The sequence below is a fragment of the Condylura cristata genome, unplaced genomic scaffold (genome assembly GCF_000260355.1).
Source record: "Condylura cristata isolate star-nosed mole 26May11 unplaced genomic scaffold, ConCri1.0 scaffold00006, whole genome shotgun sequence".
NCBI lineage: Eukaryota > Metazoa > Chordata > Mammalia > Eulipotyphla > Talpidae > Condylura > Condylura cristata.
The window spans coordinates 59,275,340-59,300,734 of record NW_004567107.1 but is presented as its reverse complement, the minus strand read 5'-3'; the positions used below and the strand labels follow the sequence as shown (position 1 = coordinate 59,300,734).

Below are 25,395 nucleotides of genomic sequence, written 5' to 3'. Positions count from 1 at the left end.
GGAATTCTAATGTTACAAATAAAAGATATAATCAACATCTGTTTTTGTGTCTTTATTTATTTTAACAAACGTGTTTTATCCTGCAGTGGCTCTAGAACAGGTAAGTGAAAAGGAGATGTAATTCTAATTCAGAGTTGTTTTTTTTTTTTTTTTGAGAACACACATGCATATATTTGACTTTAGCAGAAGTTCTTTTATCCTATTACAGAATTCCCCAGGAGGGTATCATGTATGTAACTTAGATTTTCAGCAGGTTCATATTTTGCAGACTTTTTCTTGTAGTAGGATTCAGTATTGAATTGGATAATCTGACATGTAATATAATAAACCTAGACTATAGGAAAAGCACATCACTGAGAGTGAATAAATCTCGTGTTAATCTAAAGTTTTCCATTACCTTACTTGTGTGACTTGGGACAGTATATTTAATTGTTCTGTGCCTCAGAGTTCTGAACTTCAAGCTAGGCTTGAAGATGTGTTCCTATATAAATTATAATTGTTTTGAAAAATGAGGTGAAAATATTAACATATTTGGAAAAGCATGAATATATCCATTCTGATTATATAATACTAATACATTTACATTCACTATATAATAATTATGAAGGGCGCCAAAAAAACAGCCACTGTTGCTAATAGCAACCATAGAAAATGATAGCTAACAAAAGCAATATGTAATGAGGTGATTTCCAGATGTAGGCCAGTGAGGAGTGAGACTTCTGAAACAGTCTCATATAACGGGCTCCTGCACATGTTGGGCCCATCTCTGAAATGGACACCAAGATGTAACAGAAGCAGACTATGTACTGAATGTGAACTGCAGGCATATTGTTGGATCTACACCATGCTTTGCACTTTTAAACTTGCTACCAATATTCAGTTTTGAGAAATTCAACACACACAAATCTGGTGCCTCTTACAAAATCAGACCTGGCAACTACAGGCTTTTGTTTTCAAGTGGCAGGAACTGGCTGAGAAGTGGTAGACCCATTTCGATAGTGTAAGTTGTTTCTGATTTACCACTATCCCCACCACTCCCTATTGCCTCCCAGACATAGGGCTGATTGTTGGACACAGCTGTCTTTACCTTTGGGATGCTTCTTTCACTTACATTTCTTATAATCCCCCTGCAGATATTTCAAGTTGCAGCCTTTGCTAAGTCATCTCTAAAAAGATCATTGAGGGAACATTTTCATTTTCAAGTGTTCAAAATTTGTTCTTCCACACTGAATATCTCCAACATCTTTTTTTCCTGGTAACTTACATTATATTGATAATTATAGGGGGAACTGTCTCAGAAGACAACAAATGCTTTGTCCTTTACCCAACAACAAAACTGATACACTGTTAAGCTCACTTTCCCTACAAATTAAACTAATCATAAAATCTAGGGACTCTCAGTTACAAATTTGTAAACCTTAATTGTGCTTTCCAGTAAACTTCAGTGCTACCTTGACAAAAAGATTTCAGAAAGCTAATAAAAATCAATGTTAGTATCATTATAATAATTATGTATTTTGTTTTAGTTTTTCATTGCAAAGTAGATTTTAGCAGGATATCCTATCTATTTTAATGGAAATTTATTGTTTTAAAGTATAACTGAATTTTTATGAAGTCAATGTAAAATGATACAAAATAAAATAAATGTAAAATTAAAAAAATATAAATTTATACTATTACATGATAACCCTATTATCAAATCAGCAAAGCATAAGAATCTAAGCATTTTCAAGAAATATATAGAACACAGGAGAAAAGTCATCAATAGAATCTTATTTTTATCAGCTCAGAAAAAAAAAAAAAATCACAGATAACGACCCTGAAGGAATGACATTGCTGAAAGCTACACACTGACTAACATCCACAAGAGAGAAGTATTTAGACATTTTGTGAATTATGATGTGTTTATTGATCTAAAATCTATTCCTTCTGCTTAGGGTTTGTCTTAATCAAAAGTATAACCACAGGGAGGTTCACGAGGGATGTTAGGTTCATAAGAGACTGTGATTAAGGCAAGACTTGGGGAAAGACGCTGAGGATTTTCAGTCAGGTGGAGGCCAGAGGAAGAACATAACATTGGCTGAAAATGAGTATCTGGGCTGCCCACCCATGTCTAGTTCTGTGGATGAGAACACAGCCCCTCTATGCTCAAAGCCAGGCAACACCCCCCGCCACACACATCAATTTAAAAGCCTTGGCTGGGGCCCTCCCTGGTGGCGCAGCGGGTTAAAGCACAGCACTAAGAAACCAAAGCCACTTCCGCATGAGTTCGATCCCCGCCTGCCTCGGAGGTGATCCACACGGTGTGGCAGACCTCTCCTGACCCGCCCGCTGCTCCCCTCAGCAGTGTACTTCCTCGATCTGCCTGTTCTGCTCCCCACTCTGTCTCTGGTGAATCATCTTGCCGCCCCTGCACCTCTGGCCTGTACATAGTCCAGTTCTGTATGCACAAATAAATGAATCTTTAAAAAAAAAAAGCTTCTCCTTGGCCCCTGCCCCGCCCCTCTCCTTGCTTGTACACAGGCAGGCACACTCAGGCTCATTGCTTTGCACTTGCTGCTCCTCACTACTCCCCCCACATAGCTTCACGGCTGACCTCCCCCCTTCAAATCTTTGTTCCAGCATCACCTTCCCAATGAGATACCAGCCCACAAGGACTCACAATTCCCCTTCCTGTGCTCAATTTTCTTTGTACCAGGAAATTACATGCATGTAATTGATCAAATTATTAGTCTTGTTGTTATTTATCTGTATCCCCCACTAGAATACAAACTCCACAATCTCCAGGATCTGTTTTCTTTATTGATGCATCTCAAGCACCTACAAAAGAGTGACACTTAGTAGCTGTTCAATAAATCTTTGATGAATGAATAAATTCACATGGCAGGTAGTTACCTAACTAAGATTTGCTATCACAGAGAAATTCATTAAAAGCAATAGTTGATGGTGATAATATTAATGTGATGATACACCAAGAGCATACATGCATGAATGTATACTAAGGGCTATTACAAGTTGCTTTACATGAATAATTTCATTTTTTTAATGCTCCGTATCCCTGTAACATTGGTTACCTGTTAATCGCCAACTTATAATCAAAGTTACCTAAATAAATTGCTCAAAACCACAAGACAGAAAATGATGGTATCAGGGTTTCACAATACACAGGGTGACCTGGAGTTCACACTTTCTCTCGAGAATCATCTTCACCCACTAGACACTGGCTGCCTCTCAGAGCATTGTTCTCTCTGCACAGGGCTCCATGTGGTATAGCGCTTCCTCCTTTGGGGTAATTGGCTAATGTGATTGTGTGAGTGCTTATGATCAGGCCATATGAGACAGAGAAGTATTTGGATTCACAGGATGTGCATTTTTGAATAGAAATGAACCCTGAATCAGATGGATCAACAGACCTAACAGAGAGACATGAGGAAGGAGATAATGGTGGTCCTGTATGTTTTGAGTGAGAGGCCAAGTTGGAGCCCTGCATGGGCTGGACACAGGAAGGCAATGTGGAAGTCCAGGAGGAAACACCCAGGTATTTAGGTGTGCTAATTGTCCATTTAAGGGTACATAAGGCATTTTCACGCCTTGCTCTTTTTTGTGAAATGGGGAACAGGGCATGCATTTCATTCTGTTAGGAAAATAAGCAGAATTTTAAGAATTAATAAAGGCATTCAAAGTAGAAATCTTAGCTTTAAAAAGCGGGGTAAACTACCATAGGTAACTTTTGCTAATTTTCTCTCTCCCTAGAGAAATGAACTGGCAGTCATTCTTCAGCCATAATATAAAATATGTGGGCACATGAATAACTAGAAATGTGCAGCTGAGGAGCTAACATAACATGCAACTGTGAGAACTGTTGATGTACATATTCCAGAAGGTAAATTTAGAAATGAGTAGCAACTACATTAGTTTTAAACGCAGTTTCCATTCCCACCACCTGACTTGTGCAGCTTCCTTTGAGATTACTGAGATCTGTTCAGACCATAAATGTTTTCTGGTTCTTGCTTCATCAGGAGATCTTTAAGATGTCAAGACATAATTGAGTCCTGTGTTTTAAGGCTGGGTGAAATAAATTATGCTGTGATGAAATGAAAGACTAACCTTCCCATTCCCAGGGTTCCATGGATATTGTCCATGAAATGATTCATCTACTGAATAGAGAAGGAGTTGGCCTTTACCATGAGAGAAGCCAATGTGTTGTGTGTCTGTGTTGTGTGTTTTAATAGAAAGCCATTTGATTCAGCAGCTACTGAATGGAAGTTAAAGAAAACCCATTTAAAAATCCCCATTTTACACTCACAGGAACAATTTTTAGCACACGTCCAGCCTTATAGTGAGCTTTCTGAGGTTATGCAGATAACACAGTAAGTACTGATATTAAGCACGGCAAGGTGCTGTCTAGATGTTGCATTGCATAAAACCCCATGAGCCTATGGGTTTGACCTAAAAGAAAAAAAAATCTCAAGCTTTCTTCCAGAAAGCTGGAAGCCGGTGACTGCCATGCGTCTGCTCACACTCAGAAAAAAAAATGGTGCTGCCTTGGGGCTCATGATCTTTCATGGGAATTCATATTATCTCTAAGTGACTTTAGACAGACTTCTGAATAGGGAAATGTGAACAAAATTGTACTCAAACACCTTCCCCATTGCCAAGAAGAAGGGCAAATAAACAAGATGATTTTTACATGATCATCCTCTGCTGTTCCTAGACACTTTGTTATTATACTGGGATGGGTGGGGAACAGAGCAGATGGGAGTCAAGTGCTCTAAGAAGGTTTTTAGGAGAAAGAAGGATGGAAAACTGATTTAGTGAGAATCAACTCTATGCCAAGCACGATGCTTGGTGCTTGGTGCATATTCTCCCATCCAATTCTCAAAAGCCTTCACAGGGAGGAACATTGGTAACAGGACTGTTGTTCTGTCATCTGGTACAGAAGTGGAGACAGCACAGGTTGCACTGACAAGCTCACTTGGGCACATCTCTTGGCTTTTGCATGATGCCATGCATCGTGCCAAATGCTTTGCTTGTATCATCTGAGTTACTCCTCACCCCAAGCCTCAGAAACAGATGTCACGCTGTTATTCCCATTCCCTGGATGAAGAAACTGAAGATGAAGAACAAGACTCATTCAAGAACACACAGCTGCTAAGTGGTGGAGCTGGAGTTTGAACCGGGGAAGTCTGTCTCCAGAGTCCTTAATATTATTCACAGTTTTATCACTTCTAACACGCACAATTTATTTACTAAAAAATTATGCTCTCTTTTAGATTGATCACTTGCTTACTTGGTAACAAACCTTCTTTCATCATAAAATTAATTATTCCCTCTCCAAAAGCCCAAAAGAAGCTTGGGAAGTAATAACTAGGAAGTTACTGAGGTGAAAAGAAAGCTTCCTTCACTGGCTAGAAAGGGTGAGTCTGATGAAAATGTCACTGAAAATTAAGATTATCAAATTGTTAAGGGGAAGGATGTCCTAAAGGAACTCTGCAGAGTTTTGTGGTCTCCACCCCCTACTCCAGTTTCCTGGACTCTACCCCCTACTCCAGTGATTGGAAATTACAACTCCCAGCAGTAACAATGAGAGAACTGAAAAGACGCAAGGGCAGAGCTAAGCAGGCTTTCTGGGACTTTGGAGGGAGAGGCAATGGCTGGTGCTCTCTCTCTCTCTCTCTCTCTCTCTCTCTCTCTCTCTCTCTCTCTCTCTCTCTCTCTCTCTCTCTCTCTCTCTCTCTGAGGCAATGGCTTTCTCAGGACCTCTCTCTCAGGACCATGTAACTGGGTGGAGGGGGCAGCGGGGGAGGTGGGGGGGCTATCAGTTAGTTTGTTACTAGAGCTTCAAGTCAACCGGGCTGATAAGATATTCTAGTATTCTTGTATCTCTCTCTCTTTCCCTGGGTTGTTCCTTCTCCTTTCCCCTTTTGTAAATAAACCCATACTCTTGTGTATGTGCCTGCAGTACAGGTGAGGACTTGTACTCAGTTCACACTGGGTTACCCTGTAACAAAATGATGGGAGAACACACGTGAGTTTGTTGCCCCTGTTGCAATTGTCACTTTTCAGGGATCTGCCTGGGGGAGAAACTCAGCATGACTCAGGTCACTCAGCTCCAGGGCACTAGTCTTTGAGTTAACTCAAGGTGTTTGACTTACAATGAACTCATACATGCTCACAGATTCATAAACCAACAATTCCTATTATTTTATGAAAATGTCTATTTAATTTCCAAAGAAAATCATATGACAGTTTCTCTTTGGAAGATGTACTAAAAATTGAACTCACATCAGATTGAGTCACAACACTTTGGAAATTCCTCCCCAGCATTCTGACCTCCATTTGTCAGTGATGTCATAATGTACCAGCTAGTTACAGGACTTGGGCAACAGGAAGGAAACTTTGAGGAGACGCCGTAGATTACCTGATAAACATATTTTCCCAATGAATTTTATATTGTTTATTTTTTTACCTGGGGTTTTATCCTTATCCACTAGAAGCATTCATTTACAACCCACTGAAGAAGGTAAGTAAGCACTTCAAACTTTTACAGAAAAAAAAACACAAAAAAGATGATGCTTTATTCTAGAAAATTTAGGATGGGTCCATTTTCAATAGAACAATATAAAATTTATTGTTGGTAGAATTTAGACTTTAAATCCCTGTCTCAAACGTTTTGTGAAAAAATGTGCATCTAGAAAAAGAAAGTAGTGAAAGAAATCGACATATTTCTGATCTATGGTTATGTCACACATTTTATAGAAGCTGATGTGATACCTGTGGTACCTGAAGAGGAACTTAGAGATGAGCAAACACACCCACATGAATACTTGCCTACAGAAGGAGTACATAAAGACTTAGAGCCATATGGAATGCATAAAGACTTCCAACTACATCCAACTGAAGAACTTCGCGAGGAACATGCACTAGGCGAGGAAGGTCATGCGGAATACATGCAGAAAGATCAAGCAGAAAATAAGGCCTATACTCCTGCTAATGAGAAAACTGGCAATTATTATAAAGATATAAAGCAATGTAAGTCTTTGAAGTTGATGACAGTACCTATATAAAAGTCGATTATAGCACTTTGTTTGAACGCTTTACAAAACTCCTATAATTGTTTATGTCTTATTAAATTATAACGTAGCTTACAGTCATTTGAATATTTAAAATACAACTCTTTTTTCCTTGGACTTTCATTGTCATTAGATGTTAGGAAGGTAAACAAAATTCTTTTGGTAATTGTTTATAAATAGGGTTCATCACGACATTGTGATTTATTCACATTAGTAACAACTGACCTAATTCTCATGGTAGTTTAACCAACATTTATGTAGAAGTATCAGTTCCCTAGGTCTGCTGAAAAAAAGATACCACAAATAGGATGGCTTGAAACAACAGAAATTTATACCTTTACAGTTTCAAAGAGATTAGAAATCCAAAACGGGCCCTCCTTAGTGGTGCAGAGTGTTGGAGCACTGTGAAGCTAAGGTAAGCCCAGCCCCCGGCTTCAGTTGAGTTGGATCCCCGCCCCGGAGCTGACCCACAGGGCGCAGCAGACCTCTCCTGACTCTCCCGCTGCTCCCCTCAGCAGTGTACTTTGTCAGTCTGCCTGTTCTGCTCCCCACTCTGTCTCTCGCTGCCCCTGCACCTCTGGCTGTACCCCAGTTCTATATGCATAAATGAAAAAAGAAAAGAAATCCAAAATGACAGTTCTTGTCACACCATGCTCTCCAAAGCTTCTAGAAGGTCATTCCTTGCCTCTCCCAGCTCCTACTAGACACACCTTGCCTCACAGCTGCTGGACACCAACCTCTGCCTGTCTTCCTGTGGCATTTATCCAGCATATCTCTGCCCAAATTCCCCTTCCCCCATGAGGACAACGGTCCTAGCAAATTAGGAATCCACCCTACTCCATGTGACTTCATCTTAACTAATTACATATTTAATATCACTATTTCCAAATTAAGTCACATTTTGAGGTACTAATGGATTGGGGCTTCAACATACCTGTTTGGGGGTGCAGGAGACAAAATTTATAACAAGATGACTTTTGAGATGCTTGGAAGTTCTGTTAAAATTTAGTTATTCACCATTCCTCATATGTTGTTCCTTCCATGCATACATTTTATTTTATTTTTCTTTGGCAAATCAGTATCCCTTTTTTGTAGGTGAAAATAAATCCCTGATGCTCAGAGAAGTCACTGCCAGCTTTCAGAGCTACCAAGAAACACAGTCGGGAATGGTATCCAATTTCTCCACCACCAAACTGCCTTTGCTGCATACACAATAGTGGAGTCAGGTCCTTCTCTCTTTTGAATAATCGGAGGGTTAATAAATCAAGAGCCTGGTGACGAGTGACTAAAGAAAAAATGGCTCTCATGCAAGCACACATATAAAACATAAGTGAGATCATACTAAAAAATTGTGTTATGACTTGCTTGTTTCTTTTAGCAATTCAGAGCTCTTTTTACGTCTGCATCATTACTTTTGTGTTAGTTTTGTTGTATCTGGAGAAGGCAAGCCCGCCATCTCATTCTATCACCATCTTGTCGGCTTCCCCATCTGCTCATTCTTTTATTAATAGATACAAAGCAATCCATAAAATGATGTTCCATGCTTTAGCAACTATTTAATTAAAATTCTGATTTTGTGCAGTTTTTTTTAATGTTTTTTAAAATTTATTTTTACATCTTCATTTTGTGCCTTTTTCCATCTCTGTTGTTTTTCACTTGTACATTTTCCCTATACACACTTGGGTATATCTCTCTTTGGATAGATACCAAGTACCAGAATTGCTGAATAAAGGATTACTCCTTTTTTTTTTTAAGATTTATTTATTTATTCGTACAGAACTGGGGTACAGGCCAGAGATGCGGAGGGTGAGAGGATTCACCAGAGACAGAGTGGAGAGCAGAACAGGCAGATCGAGGAAGTACACTGCTGAGGGGAGCAGTAGGCGGGTCAGGAGAGATCTGCCGCGCCATGTGGATCTCCTCCAGGGCAGGCGGGAATTGAACTCATGCCGAAGTGACTTAAGCTTCTCAGTGCTGTGCCACCAGGGAGGGCCCAAAGGATTATTCTTTTAAAATATTGATAGGGATCGCCAAATTGCTCTCCAAAAAGTATCCATCAATTTATATCCTCTGAAAATGCTCCACAGTCTCACAATGAATATTGTTAATCATGCTTTGGGGATAAATGAGGAATTTTCACAATTATTATAATTTGTATTTTGATTATGTTTGATTCGGTATTTTTGGGCTATATTTATTTTTACTGTACTTTTACTCCCAATTTGCTACTGGGAGAAACTTATATATCTTAATCACAGAGAAAAGTTTAAATTTTATCAAATCAATTCTTGGCAACTTCCTTTATAAATATATATTTTTTGCTTGTTTCTTGCACAAATGGTCCTTCTCCAATGCAATATTTTAAATTATTACCTAATTTTTTAATTTTATATTTTTGTTTCAACACCTTAGGTCTTAAATCCAGTTATTTTTGTTTATGGCATAAAATAGGTGTAAAGCTATGCTTTTCAAGAATGATTACCAGATACTAACATCATTTTCCTGCTAATATGAAATCCATATTTAATAGTCTAAAGTATCATTTGAAATTAGATCAATTGCTACCTTCTAATTGTTTTTCTGATCTCTCTCACCTTGCAAAAACAATATAGTGTTCTAATTTTTATAATTTCATACAACATTAATGTTGGGTTTTGATTTGTTTGTTTGTTTGTTTTATTTCTCCTTAGAACTAGGTCAGAAATTCCTAAAAAAATCATGGCATGTTAGGGGCATTGTGTGTGTGTCTGTGTGTTGTTAGTAATAGGTACATTTGTGTGTCTTAAACTTTTACATTCATGTATGTGTAAAACCATCATTTCATGTGGCTTTGGATAGAGTATATATATACATATGTATATATGTATGTATGTTCAGTCTGCCATCTTGATCCAGTTTACCTTGATTCTGGCTAGGTGAATGTGTGTAGTAGTTTTGAATTGCACCCAAACTCACAACTCTTTTTTTTTTTTTTTACAGATTTTATTTATTTATGCATAAAAGAGCTTGGGTACAAGCCAGAGGTATGGGGAGGGGGGTGAGAGAATTCACCAGAGACAGAGTGGAGAGCAGAACAGGCAGATTGAATGAAATATACTGCTGAGGGGAGCAGTGGGTGGGTCAGAAGAAGTCTGACACTCCATGTGGGTCACTCCCCTGGCTGGGGATTGAACTCGTGCTGTAGTGGCTGTAGATAGCTCCTTAATGCTGTGCTTTAACCCATTGCCCCACCAGGGAGGGCCTAAACTCACAACTCTTAAGGGCAGTATTCTCTATGTACATATGTAAATATGAACATGTATGTTATCGAGGTATAAGCTTTTGCAGGCTAACAAGAAGACTCTGGGGTAAATACATGCTTCTTATTTGCCTTCTTGATCCTGTCACTACAGTGATATCAGAAACCTAAAATCTGCTTTGGCACCCATTATGCCTTGTATATGTTCTTCCATAATCAAGTGTCACTGAGAGTACTTTGAATGTTTCCCCCATAAACTTTATTTTGACACTTGCCATACTTTCTTATGTGACAGAAGAAGAATGCCTCAGATGCATTATTATTATTCTCTTCTTGCAAATAGCCAGCATATATGTTTTGAGGAAAAAAAATCAAATGAGGGAAACTGTAAAAGAACAAGTGACTTAGTTAACTGCTGAAAACCTCTGATCTTATATTTTTTAGATGTATTCACGACACAAAATCCAAATGGCTCTGATTCTGAAATAACTGTGACTGCAACAACTGATCTGAAAATTGCTCTAAAAAACTGTAAGTACCAAATGCACTGTGGCAACTATCCAAGGCCCTTAAAGTAAGATTCCAAGCTCTTGAGAGTATCAGACAGGAAAAGGTCTTAGTGGAGCTAATGTCAAAAATTCATAGTTCCCAAATAAGACTGAAAATTCACTCTGTGAAGCATATTTTATGACTCTCAGATCCAACTGAGTTCTGGATAATTCCCTAGGTTTTGGTTCACACTTCCTTTGACACCAATACACTTGAGATTCCACAGCAACTGCACCAGCGGGTTCAGAAGGAATAGAGTTCTTATATTCCTTAGCCTCATAGTTTAGGTTTGTATGGAAAGAAACGTTAACAACTAAATTTACAACTCTAGGAAATTGCATGTCTTTTCTAATTCCATTCTTTTACTTTTTCTGCTTTATACCTTCAGCTTTAAATGTTGTTCTTTCCTTTTTGCTTCTCTCCACCACACATAACTATTTGGTAGATAAAGCTGTTGCCAGCATGTGATTTGGTGACCACTGAAATTGTCTCTAAAGTACAGACAATGTGCCACACTTTTTTTGCTTTAAAAGTGTACCTATGAAACAAGTAACCATAAAACAGAACAAGGAAAAGAGGATGAAATAAATACACAGGAAAGAAAGAATGTTTCTTCCTATAGTAATTTTAATTTGGGGGGGAAACCAGATTTAGTGGTGCCTAATTATTTAAAAAAATTACATGATAGTAATGGAATATATTGAGCAATTCCAAACCTTGGACTTAAATCATATTGTTCATGAGACATATCACTTTGGGAATTTTACTTATATACAACAAACATAATTTTGAGCTGTTTGGTAGAAGACCCCAGAGAGCCAGCCCTTAGATGAGGTACCTCAAATTTCCTTCAGAGATGGATTATTAAGAACTCCAGAGCTCATGGAAGAGATTCCAAAACCCTAACTCTATTCCCATAATTCAGGGAACCAGAATTTTGTCAGAAAATATTAGGTTGGGACAAGAAACTGTTTCCATGTAAAAGGATTCTGTGAGAGGGACACATGCTGAGTGGTACAGACATCCTAGAGGAGCAAGGCTCTCAATGCAATGGAAGCTTCTGGATAATTCTGCCTAGTGATTCTTTTAGGCACAGTCCCTACGATTCAGAGGACAAAGGTAGTAGCTGAGAAAATTCAGCTATATCCTAAGATATAGAGGATGAGGGCTGCACAGCAGAGTTTAAGTTTTACATACTGATTGTTCAAGTCCTGTCCAGTCAGTGTCACATCCATCCTCTCATGCCAACAGGTTGCCTGGAATAGTACTGTTTGTAGACTCAGTCTGAATTTATTCTGCCTCTCTGTAGGACTCCTCCTTAAGTAGAATTTCCGTACTTTGTTCAGAATTTTACTGACTTCTGTATTAATACAGCAATTTGAACTTCATGGGGTAGGGGGTGGAGGAGTGGGGGGATTGTCCTCCAGTCACAATTGTTCCCTCACACACTCTTTGAAATGCTTCCTTATGGTCATGTCATTGACTGAAATTGATAGTAAATCCGGCAGGGAAAACTCTGGCTGATTGGCTCAAATTGTTATTTTCCCAACTCTGTTTTGAATAGGTAACACACCTACACTTCCAACCCATGAGGAAGGGGAGGCGCCTCCCTCTATCTGTCATCACACTGAGCAGCAACTGAGCTGACTGAGGCTGGTGCTACTTCAAGGCCTATACACCGAAGCCCGAGGGCCAATGTATCTCCCCCACAGATCTTCCTAATCTTTATAGGAATCTTTGTACCTAATGCTCCCAGTTTCTCTTCTTTCCAAATGTAGGTAACTTAACCCCATCATAGGCAACCTTTGTCTCACAATCTTTATTCCTCAAATACCTTCTTCACTCCCTGGTCTTCAGTCATCTCAGGTAAATGTCAACATCTTTCTCTTTGGTTTTTTTCTTTCCTGTTTGTTCCATTTTTAGCTTAAAAATATGCCTAGCTGCAAATGTTGTGTTGACATTTTTATATGCTGATACTCCATTATCCCTTTTCCTAGATAAAGCCAGAAAAGGAACTACCGGAAACGCCAACGAAGATACTGATAAACAACCCTTTGCAAAAAAAAACCAAAGTATTAAAATTTTTACACTGTATTCATTTCTGGAGCATATCATTGTATGACTTAAAAATTTGTTTTACTGATCTCAGTATTACATAAATTAATAGTGTGCTTAAAGAATTTATAGTGCTACGATTTAAAGTCACTCTAAAGTCTTTTAAGTGGTGGAAATCTAGGAGCCATTTTCCAGATATCCATGACAAGAGCTTTTAAAAATATAAGTTTATTTTAATAAAATTTATTTATGTCAGATATGTACATCTATGGATCAATATAAATTTATATTCTAAAATGTACCTAATAAATCTTAATATAATTTTAAAATAACACAAAAATTTCTACTTGCTCAAAGAATAAACTGATCTCCTCACAGTCAATTATTAGTGTTTCCTAAGATTATTGTGGTGGGATGTTTGGGAGTGAGAGATGGCAAAATCTAAATGACCCCTTTGTTTTCTTAAGAATATTGTTCCCTATAAAAATTTGTGAAATCATAGCAACTCAGGATGGCTCTCCTTTAAGGTCTTGAATGAGTGGCCTAATGGAAGACAATGGACCTGCCATTGTATGAAACCCTATATTCTCCAGTTCAAGAAATCCAAGTATGTTCCTATGATGATTACTCTGAATACATTTGTACCTTTAATAGGACTAAAAACAAACACCCATAACTCCTTTTGGATCTATTTAAAAATAGCAACCTGATCTTCTGGGCATCCCCTTTCTTCAATAACTTTAGCTACTTACACCTAGATTCAGGGTCATGTTTTAATAACCAGACATTCAGGTCTGAAAGGATCTGGCCAGGGAAGAACATTTCCATTCTCATCTCTTCCTCACCACATTCTTCACTCCAGACCTCCTGAAGCTTCCAGACCCTGTTCACAATTGAGTTTCCTCCTGGTGAAATAATCTGTCCTTTGCCTTGTTTGTCTGACAATTTCTTTATCCTTCCAAACCGACCCTGCAGTGTCAACACCAGCCGCATAATACCTATCCCTTTCTACCCAGATTCTCACCATCCTGCAACACAATCGACAGTGATTTTGGCCTTCCAAATTGAGAGTGTGTTCCTTGAGTATCTGAACTAGAATTGATTCATTTATATGACTTTAGTGTCAGCCACAGGGTTGGCATATGGTAAGAGCTCAAGGTAAACTGTTAAAGAACTAACTAATAAATGATGAATATTCTAGCACAAATCTACTAAAACCAAATCACCTTATTTTATCTCTTCTATTTTGTCTTAAACAGAACCAACCAAGGGTCCAAATGAGCCTGATTTTTGGACAATGTTAGCTAAAGGTAAACTTATAGTAGTGAGGCCGCTGGGGAAATGTTTTGGTTTTCTAAAGCTATATGTAAGAAAACCCAAATCATGGAAAATAGTTCTAGTAAGAATGAATCAGTCAGCGTTCCTACCATCATCACATGTGCAAAACCAAAAGCTAGCCAAGTGTCAAATATCTTGATTCTCCCCTCAAAATTTTTATATTCATATAAATATTGTGATGGAGTCATTTAATTTTATGCTTGATAATTTTTAATAAGGCTCTTGTTCATATAAATATTGTGATGGAGTCATTTAATTTTATGCTGAATAATTTATAATAAGGCCATTGTCCAGTATTATCCCCATCAGTCTGTATCTGAACATAAACAGACAAGCTGCATGACTAAATGCAAAGTATATATCAAAAGAAATGCATGCAAAAAGTAACATATATGTCAAAAATATCTAAAACTACATGTAGTGTGCAACCATATGTATGCATATACACATGTAGTCTATATATCCTATATAGGCACACATATAAATGTAAGCCATGTATCACACAAATGTATGCAAGCGTTATAAATGTGAGGTATGTACCATATTCAGTTGATGTTCATTTGCATCAACTGAATTTACCTACATGCTAAAATTTAACCTGACTGCCATCTTCTTCTCTGCTCTCATACTACAAAGAAAAAAAAAAAACTTTCTGCAGTCTACTTGGTGCTATGTGTTTTGTATGCTTGTGCTTTCCGTGGGTGATTTTTCTGTTTAAATGGCCCCTAAGGGTGGCATGAAAGTACTGACTAGTGTTCTAAAACACAAGAAAGTTGTGATGAGCCTAATGGTGAAAATACATGTGTTAGATAAGATATGGTTAAGGTCTGCTGACCAGGAATGAATCAGCAAAATACACTCTAAAGTATCTTTAAGCAGAAAAAACATATAAAACAAGATTATATTTTGATTGGTTGATAAAAATGTTGTGACTGAGACTCATAGGTCCCACCTAATTTTCTATATATCCCCTAGAAGGAACCATTCAGTATTTACCAATTCATTATTTGTGGTACCTTTATAGACTAAGACTGCCATGAGCAATGTGTGTACATAATACACACATATACACACAGCCAATAATTTTAGTAAATGGATTTTCTTTACCATAATGCCAATTTGTTATTTTAACAGTTTTAAATGGAACAGCCACGAAGAGTGCAGATGGAAAAGATGAATTATTTAAACCAATTCCAGGTAAGAACAAACTACTTCATTTAAAGGGATACATAAATATTTGCACATTTTAGTTTCTGCATGACGAGTTTTCCCTCATTAGGCAGAGTGCAGTGTCAGGTCAGAAAAAAAAAACATTTTTGTTTAAAAAAAATTTATGGCTCCTAAACATTGTTCTCCAGTTGCCATATTTCAGATGTCAAGTTCCACCTGCCTATTTTGTGAACTCCTGAAACAGATAAATCAATGGAGGACTGGGCAAGTGAATAATATATTGAAGGTGGTGTTTTAAAATGCAAAGACTATTTTAAGAACAACTTTAGGCTTACAGAAAAATTCTCTAGTAAGTACAGAGAGCTCTCATATATTCCCCTTGCTCAGTTTCTCCTTGTATTGCTGTGAACATCTTACATTGGTGTGAGATATTTCTCACAATTTATGAAACAATCTCAGTACACTATTAACTAAAGTCTATAGTTTACATTAAGATCTGCTCTTTGTGTTGTACAATTCTTCAGGTTTTAACAAATGCACAAATGGTCATGTGTCCATCAATACAATCATACAGTAGAATTTCACTGCCCTGAAAGTGTCCTGCACTCCACCTATCCGTCCTTCTCTTTCCCTCCAATTCCACTAACTACTGGTGTTGTAATTGTCTCTGTAGCTTCACCTTTTCCAACTATCATGTAGTTGGAAACATTCAGTGTGTGACCTTTTCAGATTGACTTTACTTAATAAAACACAGTTAAGATTTCTCCAAATCTTTTGATGCTTGATAGTTTCTTTTTATCATCAAGTAACTCTGCATTGCATGCAAATACTGGTTTGTCTCTCCATTCACTTATTGAATGATTGCTTCCAACTTTTTGGCAATTATGAATAAAGCTGCTATAAACATTCATGTGTAGGTTTTTGTGTGGGCATAAGTTCTTAAGTCTTTTGGGTAAGTACCAACGATCCTGATTGCTGGTTTCTATGTACAATTATGATTAGCTTTGTTAAGAGACTACCAAACTGTCTTCCCAACTGGCTACAACATATTGCATTCCCACAGCAGTAGAGGAGAGGGTTTCTTGCTGCTGAATGCAGTGGCTTTTATTAATAGATTTCATGATTTTTTAGTATAAAACTCTTGATTTGAATGAGATGTCATAATAAGGTAATATATTAATTTCCCTAAAACCTCTGTCCTATAAATAAACCACTCCTGTAGAAGAAATAAAGTCTAGTGATAGCCCTGAGGCCTGTTACCTAAATTCTACATGAGGGCATGAACAGTCATTCACTTTGCATTGGGTCAAGAGAATGGAGTGAATCTTTGTTTAGAAAAGTTATATATGTGAATGACAACTGTTGAGACACTTGAAAAATATTTTGTCTTTTCAAGTAATTAAGTGTATTGATTTTTTCTATAATGTGTTACATATATACTACCTGCCTGATGCTTTATAGACGTGTCATGTCAGTTCTCAGTCACTCTGAAAATGAAGTTGGTATTATCTCCATTTTATAGATAAGGAAACCTAGGCTTAGAGAGAGGCATTGCCCAAACTTGCAATTTGTTTTTCCATACTTCTGGCAGTTAAGAGTAGTCACTATCACCTTGATTTTATTTAAAAGGCACTGAACCCACACCTCTTCACAAAAAATCTTTTAAGGAATTGCAAAGCAGTTCAGGAGTACAATTCATTTTTGTTTGATTATTCCCAAAATAATCTGCCTCAAAGACATACAAACCATTGGCAGCTGTACTCATTTCACCCCACTTGGTTGAAGATTACATTTTGAAAGTTACAATTTTTCAAAATCAAAGAATATAGACATGGGAGCGTATCATTATTTATTACCAAAACACCATTACCTAGAAAGCATGGAAATGCTTGGGCCTTTTGAGTGGGAGCAAGTGAGGGAAAGAGGAGCGATATCACCATGGTTATTTAAGCACATCACTTAGGAAAATACACAATTAGGTAGCAAAGCTATATCTTTCTTAATTGATTTAGTAAAAGGACTTCTGACATTTCTGGATTCAGACATAATTTTATTATTTTAATAATTCAAAGAAGTTTCCATTTCTTTTTCTTTCTTTCTTTCTTTCTTTCTTTCTTTCTTTCTTTCTTTCTTTCTTTCTTTCTTTCTTTCTTATTTTTTTAGTGTCAAGTACCTTAGATTTGATCTCAGTAATACCAAATTCAGTTCTTAAACCTCATGGAGGAGAAGCAATACATGACTCAACAGAAGTACTGTATCTTTCTCGCACGAGAGACTAGTCCTTGCATATAAGTTCATTAATTATTTTTAACAATAATCTCTCTAAATCATTAGTTATTTTTAACAGTAATCTCTCCAAATTACTGGTTTTCTCAGCTGGCTTTTATTAGCCAGGTAGGAATTCTGCTTCATACAGAGTTTAACATTGATAAAACTGACTTTGACATTGGCTAGCTATAAGTCATGAGCAAATTTATAAATTTCTGTGATCCTATAAAATGCAACTAAGAACAGCTCCTCTGGTTGCTGTGGAGGTTGAAGGGGGAAAGTTAAAAGTACTTGGCCACTGGGATCAGCCTGTTATCTTGCCTGAGGTGATGAGGGTAGAACGGAGTGAGCGCTGAATACCTGGGTATGAAAGGCTTCCCTACAAAGCTTTGCAACCCTTACTCCTCCAGAAAGAAAAAAAAAAGTGGGATGCAGTTGCCCTTTTGCATTGTATTTCCTTTCTTTCCTCTCAGCATCTGATATATCTGCTACAACTCCAGGAAACCTGGAAGAGCTGGAGAGTATCAAGTTAAAATTAATGCTGGGCATCTCACTGATGACCCTCTTACTTTTTGTCATCCTCCTGGCTTTGTGTAGTACCATGATGTTCAAACTGAAGACACAGGTGCCTAAGTAAGTCTGCAGACTTGAGCCTTTGCAATACGCACAGTGTATCTCTTCTCTTTAGATTGTTAAGGAAATGTGACACCTAAATTTATCTCTCAGTTTTTTGTTTTGGTTCCATTTTCCCAGACTCTATTCAGAAAGGCGCCTAGGACTGTCTTTCAGGAATATACTACTTGAATATTTCTCTCAATATTTAAAATAGTTATCTGGAGATAACAATAATCCTAGTTAATGGCAAAAACTCTAGACACACATACATCCTTTGATGCCTTGCAGCAAAAGGACTATGATTCTGTTCTAAATAGCGCACGTGCTAAGGATCTAACAATTTTAATTTATACTACACCATTAGTATAACCAAAACTTCACAGAATTCAAAAGCAACTGTTGTGATGCTTTTCTGAGTTGAGCAGCCAAAGCACACAAAGACAATTCTTTTTTAAAAAAAATAATTTATTTTTACATCATTCTTCATTTTGTGCCTTTTTTTTTAAATCTCGGTTGTAATCCCCATGGACTTCCCACTCCCAATTCACCCGTGCACCATCACCATAGTCCCATGCACCTTTCCCACCCCATTTTTTTTAAAGATTTATTTATTTATGCATACAGAACTGAAGGGTACAGGCCAGAGGTGCAGGGGCTGTGAGAGGCTTCACCAGAGACAGAGCGGGGAGCAGAACAGGCAGATCAAGGAAGTACACTGCTGAGGGGAACAGCGGGCGGGTCAGGAGAGGTCTGCCTCGCCATGTGGTCACCTCTGGGGCAGGCGGGAATCGAACTCATGCGGAAGTGGCTTTAGATTCTCAGTGCTGTGCTTTAACCCGCTGCGCCACCAGGGAGGGCCTCCCACCCCATTTTTGATCCATTCTCCACTCCACCCCCATAAAATGTACAAAGACAATTCTTAATCTATGGTTTTCGTTTTCAGATTGAAGCAACCACCCCCAGAAGTCAGCTATGCCATCAACCCTGAGCTGGCCACTTTATCTTACTTTCAACCTTCAGAAGGCATATCAGACACGTCTTTTTCTAAGAGTGGGGAGAGCAGCACATATTGGGGCACCACTTCTTCAGAAATGAAAAAATCAGGAGAGTCAAAATCCAGAACGACAGATGCGCTCTCCACAGCCTCAGATGACACAGGCATGGCTTACCAGTCAGACTACCCTCAGGACACAGGCATGGCTGACCAGTCAGACTACCCTCAGGACACAGGCATGAGTGATCAGTCAGACTTACCTCAGAAAAAAGGCAAGATTAATGAGTCAAACTTACCTGAGGACACAGACATGATTGATGATGAGGAACTGACTGAGGAATTTCCCAGTGATGAGTAGACAACTTTTTAGTGGGGGCTCGTAAAAAAGAAATCTTACCATGTGATTCACATTAATTTCATGATTTGGAAACTTTGCTAATACATTAAAATTTTTCTGGTGTCTTAAGAGGAGGATATATGCAATAAAATTCTCTCAGCTGTAATCAGTATTTAATGGGAAAATACAAGGAATAATTTAAAGAATAGAAAACTCACCAAGAAAAAATAACGCTGAAAGTGATTTATAAAAAATATCCACTTTAGGCTGGTTTTATTTTTATTGAACCAACTGGCTTGTAACATTCTATAGGTTTTGATGCAACGTGAAATAAGTCAGAGAAAGACAAATACTATATGATTTCACTCATGTGAAAGGAAATGAAATGATCAAATAAAACACATTTACAGAGTGTTGGTTTTTAAGTGGGGATATTTGGAGAGTTAATCTACATTGGAGCAACTTGAGAGATTTCAGGGTAATCACCACACTCTACCCTCCTTCCCAACACCAAAGCAAAAGGAAGACACCTGCCTGTGTTTTACTGGCAAACCAGTGGTGCCCTGACAAAAAAAGAAATGAAATTAGTCTTAGAGATGCCTAGTATTCTGTAGTATTTAAAAGTCAACAAGACTGTTCTCACAGGAAAAACAGTAAAACATCCTACCCTCCCCCTTCTGAAGTATCTGTAACATTTGTGAAACCAGATGTTCCAGAAAAAAGAAAAAGGAAGTGGGAATTAATTCATGGACCAAGAGTCTTTTAGAGCTGAAGGGCTCTCCTTCCTTTCTTCCCCCAAGTATCCAGGTTCACTATGTTCTATTGGAAGAAAAGCAAAGAATCTGAAAGACTATTTCAAGTTAATGGTGACTTATAAGGGTATCTATCCCAGGTGTATTTCAGTTTCTAATGAAGTCAAGTGTACCACTTTTGGGAATTAGTTTCAACTGGAAAAAAAGTTAAGATTTTTATTTATGCATGTAAGAACTGGGGCACAGAGCAAAGGTGTAGGAGATGAGAGGATTCACCAAAGGCAGGGTGGAGATCAGCACAAGTGGACCAACTGAAATACACTGCTGAAGGGAGCAGTGGGCTAGGCAAGAGAGGTCTGCCACACTGTGGGAGTCACCTCCCTGGCTAGGGATCGAACTCCTGCAGCTGTGGCTTTGGATAGCTTCATAGTGCTAACCTTTGCACCACCAGATGGAACAATGCATAGGATCTTTTCTGGATATATGTGAACATTCATGCCTTCCTAAATTTTCACTTTTATGCCAGAAACGTTACATTATATCACATTGAATTCTACTCTCCTTTATATAGGGCTAGTTTACATCTGTGTATCAAGAAAGGAAAACCCAGGTAAGTCAGATGCCTAAAATCATCTGCGAGCAAGGGAGAAAGCAAAGATCTGCTCCCAAACTGGTCTTCTCCATGACCCATGAAAGTTAATAGTCATTCATAGAATGATGACATTGTCTAGGAGCTAGCGAGGCCCTGGATCCAGAAGGCAGCCAGTTCCTTAACTCAAAATTCTTTCAACTCGTAGGAAAGTCTTTTCCCTATCTCTAGCTTAGACCTCTATGAAGCTTCTTCCCCAAGAAAGTCAGACTCACGCCTTGCACTGACTGGCCACTTCACCTCCATGGATTTCCAGGGCTGTTCACTTACAGGGCTATTCACTCTTATTGTACTTCCTAGATACCAGCCCCTACTTTATTACTGGTTGGAAACTATGAAGCTTCACCTTTGAGTAGCTAAGGACTATGTAAGTCTGTACCCTTGAAGGACAAAAACAAACAAAAAACTCCAAAACACAGGGGCTCATGTCTGCCTGAGCTTGCACTGTTTCTACACTTATGGGGGTGACTGTGCACAACAGCCACAGCACCTACCCCCTGCAGTTACCTTTTCTATGTCCCATGCCCTTTCGACAGCCCTACTGGTTGTCAGTACTTGTTTTGCCATTTCAGGCACCAGGAAATTCTGTGGGAACTGAGGCAGGTGGTTGCAGCTGCTTAAGAGAAAGGGCTTATTGGAAGAATGTTCAGGTGAGCTTGGGGAGGGGTTGACCACCAACCATTCCCACCTCTTATCTCCACCCACTCTTAGGAGGTGCCAGCAATATTCTTGATTATTAAGAGTCTAAATAAATCGAGTGAATAAAATCATAGAACTTGCTTCTAGTATTATTAAAGTGCTGTGGAGTGAGAAAATTATAGCACTATTCTAGCAGAGTGACCACAGAGATGTTAACTGTTTTTTAAGATTGGCTTATCATTCTCAGTTGATACAGTTTGTAGAAACCATGGTAAAGAGCAAAGTATTGGTGTGGTGGGGACACGAACACCAGCTACTCTTTCTTGTGTCTACTTTCAACTGTCTCTCAGTCTAGAAGTGAGGGGCAGGCCACACAAACCAGACTGGGGTGCTGGGGCGGTCTTCCATTCTTCCCGTTGCCCTTCATTTCCTGAGCAGGTTTCCTGGACTTCTAACCTCCTTCCCCAGAAAGGACATAGTAAAGCTAGTTCCTTTAAAACTGTTTTTCCTCCTTTCTCACACACCCAATTTCTTTTCTCTGATGCCCGTAACTGCCTCTTTCCCACCCCCCAAAAGGTGACTTCAATGTTTTCTTCTGCCTTAACGTTCCTATAGAGTGGTGGTTATGGGCACCAGAAAACCGAGCTGGTGGGGGGACTAAATTGTTCTAAAGTCCCCATGAATAAATTTCAGCAGCATCACATAACAATCCGGAACCTTAAGTGCTAGTCCTCACTTCTTCCCTCTGGCAGAGAGTGTTTTTCAGATATGCCGAACACTGCTATGGAGACACACGTCCTATAAGGAAGTTTGGTCTTGGTCCTTTCGGGAAGTCACGCAGTTCCTGAAATTCAGGGAGGGAGTTGTCCAGCCACCCTGGAGAAGAGGGTGTGCAGAAAACATCTCAGTGGGGAGGGGGCACCACCCCACCAGAACTCAGAGCTCTGTTTTGGCCCTACAGGGATGGCCCAAGGCGGCTGGTGGATGGGGTCAACATCACGTGATCGGGATGGGCGGGGCTTGCTGGGGGCGGGCGGTCTGAGCCCAGAAGTGCGGGATTTTGAAAAGGCGCACACAGGTTAGTTGGCGCTAAGGTGCATCTTCCTTGGCTTTCCTGCTTTATTCTCTTTCCCTGCCACTCATCTCCAACGTAGAATTTTTATGAGGTTTTCTCTGCTCTGGCAAAAGACGGTAAGCTGGGATCGGGGTTGGGCAAAGTAGCTATAAATCTAGAACAGTTCTCGCTCTTTTATTTTTTTAAATATATATTTTTAATTTATGCATACAAGAATTGGGTCACAGGCCAGAGTTGTAGCTGGGGGTGGGGAAGTGAGAGGATTCACCACCAGAGACAGAGTGGGGAGCAGAACTGGAGCAGTTCTCAATCTCCTCCTGCCTAAAACCAAGATTGTAAGAGCGTCTTCATATGTCAAAATTTACCCTCCAAATCTAGCTTGGGGTTTGGGGTAGGTGTCAGTGCACTGATATGTTGCCACCACTGCTCAAACCTCTTAAGCACACAGTTCTAAAATAATTCGAAATGATTTCCAGAAATTGGAAACTGAAATAAAAAACTCTGACGATACGATCTAGCTTCTGATAGAGAAGAACTTAAACTTTGAATATGGAGGGAAAGTATATTTTTTTCAGTTGCACTCCCAAAGTAAGAGCCAGTTTTGAATTATGGAAACCGTATGAAGCCCAGGTTATGTCAAATGCAATTCTAGCTTATTGTCCAGAGTTTGTTACTTCCTTCCAACTTTATTTAAATAGAAATTCAACCCAGGCATTTTATGTTTGAATTCTAGGATTTCTCAAATATGTGTGCCTGTTCTTTGCCTTCTCGCTCCATCGACGTGCTATAGGCACATTGTTCTGGATTTCAATAGAGCTGATTTCTTAACCAAAAGCAAAGGTAAGTTGAAAGGCTTCTGAGCCAAGACAAAGCTCATTGTGTAAAGAGGAAGCATGTGTGTGTTATTAAAGCGCATAGGTTATCTAAAATAAACAGCATTTTAAACAACATGATTTGGACTACATGTCAGATTTGAAAACTCTTGTTTGGGAGAGGGGAGAAGTTGTAAGTTAACCCATAACTGATACAGGAAAGTGTGTCTTGGAAAGGCGAGAGGAGTTGTGATTTTCATAGTAAAAAGCTGCCAGGTGCTGTGAAGAATCGCTGCTGCCTTAGCTCTTCTCTCTGTTTCCTCGGGAATGTGCCCAGCCGCTCTGGGTTTTGTCTTGATTATTTGAAGATTTTTTGTTGTTGTTGTTGTTGATTGGAGTGTGGTTCTACTTATGTTTGAGGTGTTCTGCTGAATATCAGAGACCTTATTAAGAATGTGGAGACCGACTAAATTAAGGAAAGATGAATAATTTCACTTATGACAGGAGTCATGATGATAGATGAGACTGCATATACTTGTGTGTAAGTGGCTTTCAGCTATTTGAACTGTTTCCAAATTGTCAGTCACTGGTAAATAATAAGGTGATTAATGTATATTCAAACTATGCCACATTTGACAGTTTAGTGATTACACCTTACCCTTGCCTGTCGCGCTGATGTATAGTCACTGTTTCAGGTAAATAAGACACGAGTGACCCTCAACCACTCATTGGAATGAACTAAACTAAACATTCAAAAATTATTAAAAAGTGAGCGTTATTGACTTCTCATTTTCCTTAGAAGACCTGATCAATTAGGAAACAATACTCTGTTTAAAAGAATTAATGGCCCTTCGTTAACAAGTATTTATTTGTCCAGGATATTCTGGAGTATGCATTTCAGCTTAAGTGATTTTTAAAGATAAAACTCATCTGCCATTGATAACACTAGGCACAACTGTGGATTCCAGTCACCATGGTCTGCCAAGTGTTGAGTGGCACTGCCCACTATGAGGAAGAATAACCCGGTACTATTGCCCTGGGGTTGGCAAACATCAGGGGTCTCCTATGTGCATCATGAGAGTGGTGGTTTGTAATGAGTGAGAACACATGGGATCAGTGCCCCAGAGTCAACTGCCCCTAGAACTCTCTTGAGCCCAAAATTCATCTTTTGGCCATGTTGGAGCAAGGAAATGGGTTATTTTGAATTCATATTTATCACATTTTTACTATGTATTGACACATTATTTAAATAAAAGCAAACTTTCCCCTTTTTTAAAAAAAAAAAAGAATTGGAAAGAATCAACAAGGAAACTGAGTGTTAATTTTGAAGTTGAAGACAAGCAGAAGAAATTTTCCAGGTTTACTAAATTTAGCCCTAGAAGAGCTACCACAAAACTCTATGGCCTCCTTGAATAACACAAATGTAAGTTGAGATTTTCCAAAAGGATGTGTAACAAATCATCAGAGGACAGAGAGAGTCAGCCTCAAGGATGTGAGGGACCCCAAATGTCCAGAAACTAATCCTGAATATGATTCCTTTCTCAGTTATTCTGTGGGACCGGTTGGGGCTTCAAAAGCAAGCAAGGCAGCCTTCCTGCCTGCCTGTCACTATGCAGGTGTGTTTCACTTCACCAGCCTTCTCCCACTGCAGAGCAGCAGAGGCCCCCCCTGCCCAAGGCGCCCCTGCCCAAGGCCCCCCTGCCCAAGGCGCCCCTAAGGCCCCCCACCTGTGGCCATGCCACAAGTCCCTGGAGAGACAAAGACCTATTTCAACAATGAAAATTAAAATAGACCTTCAAGAATCTGATGAATATGACCTCATAATAATGTT

At 38.9% G+C, this 25,395-nt stretch overlaps 2 protein-coding genes across 2 annotated transcripts in view; both read left to right on the top strand.

The window, feature by feature from the left end:
- Positions 1 to 6,819, top strand: part of MOB3B (MOB kinase activator 3B) — a 192,887-nt gene extending 186,068 nt beyond the window's left edge. The window contains exon 4 of the mRNA XM_012721560.1: positions 6,760 to 6,819. Coding sequence (XP_012577014.1) covers positions 6,760 to 6,771 — 12 coding nt within the window. The 3' untranslated portion in view covers positions 6,772 to 6,819. The remainder of the gene's footprint in view (positions 1 to 6,759) is intronic.
- Positions 6,820 to 13,949: 7,130 nt separating this feature from the next.
- On the top strand, positions 13,950 to 19,658 carry EQTN (equatorin, sperm acrosome associated). Its single transcript, XM_012721255.1, has 5 exons — positions 13,950 to 14,060; positions 14,175 to 14,225; positions 15,388 to 15,450; positions 18,165 to 18,324; positions 19,250 to 19,658. Exons 1-5 carry the CDS (start codon positions 14,027 to 14,029, stop codon positions 19,656 to 19,658), a joined length of 717 nt encoding a protein of 238 aa, XP_012576709.1. The 5' UTR covers positions 13,950 to 14,026.
- Positions 19,659 to 25,395: the final 5,737 nt, after the last annotated feature.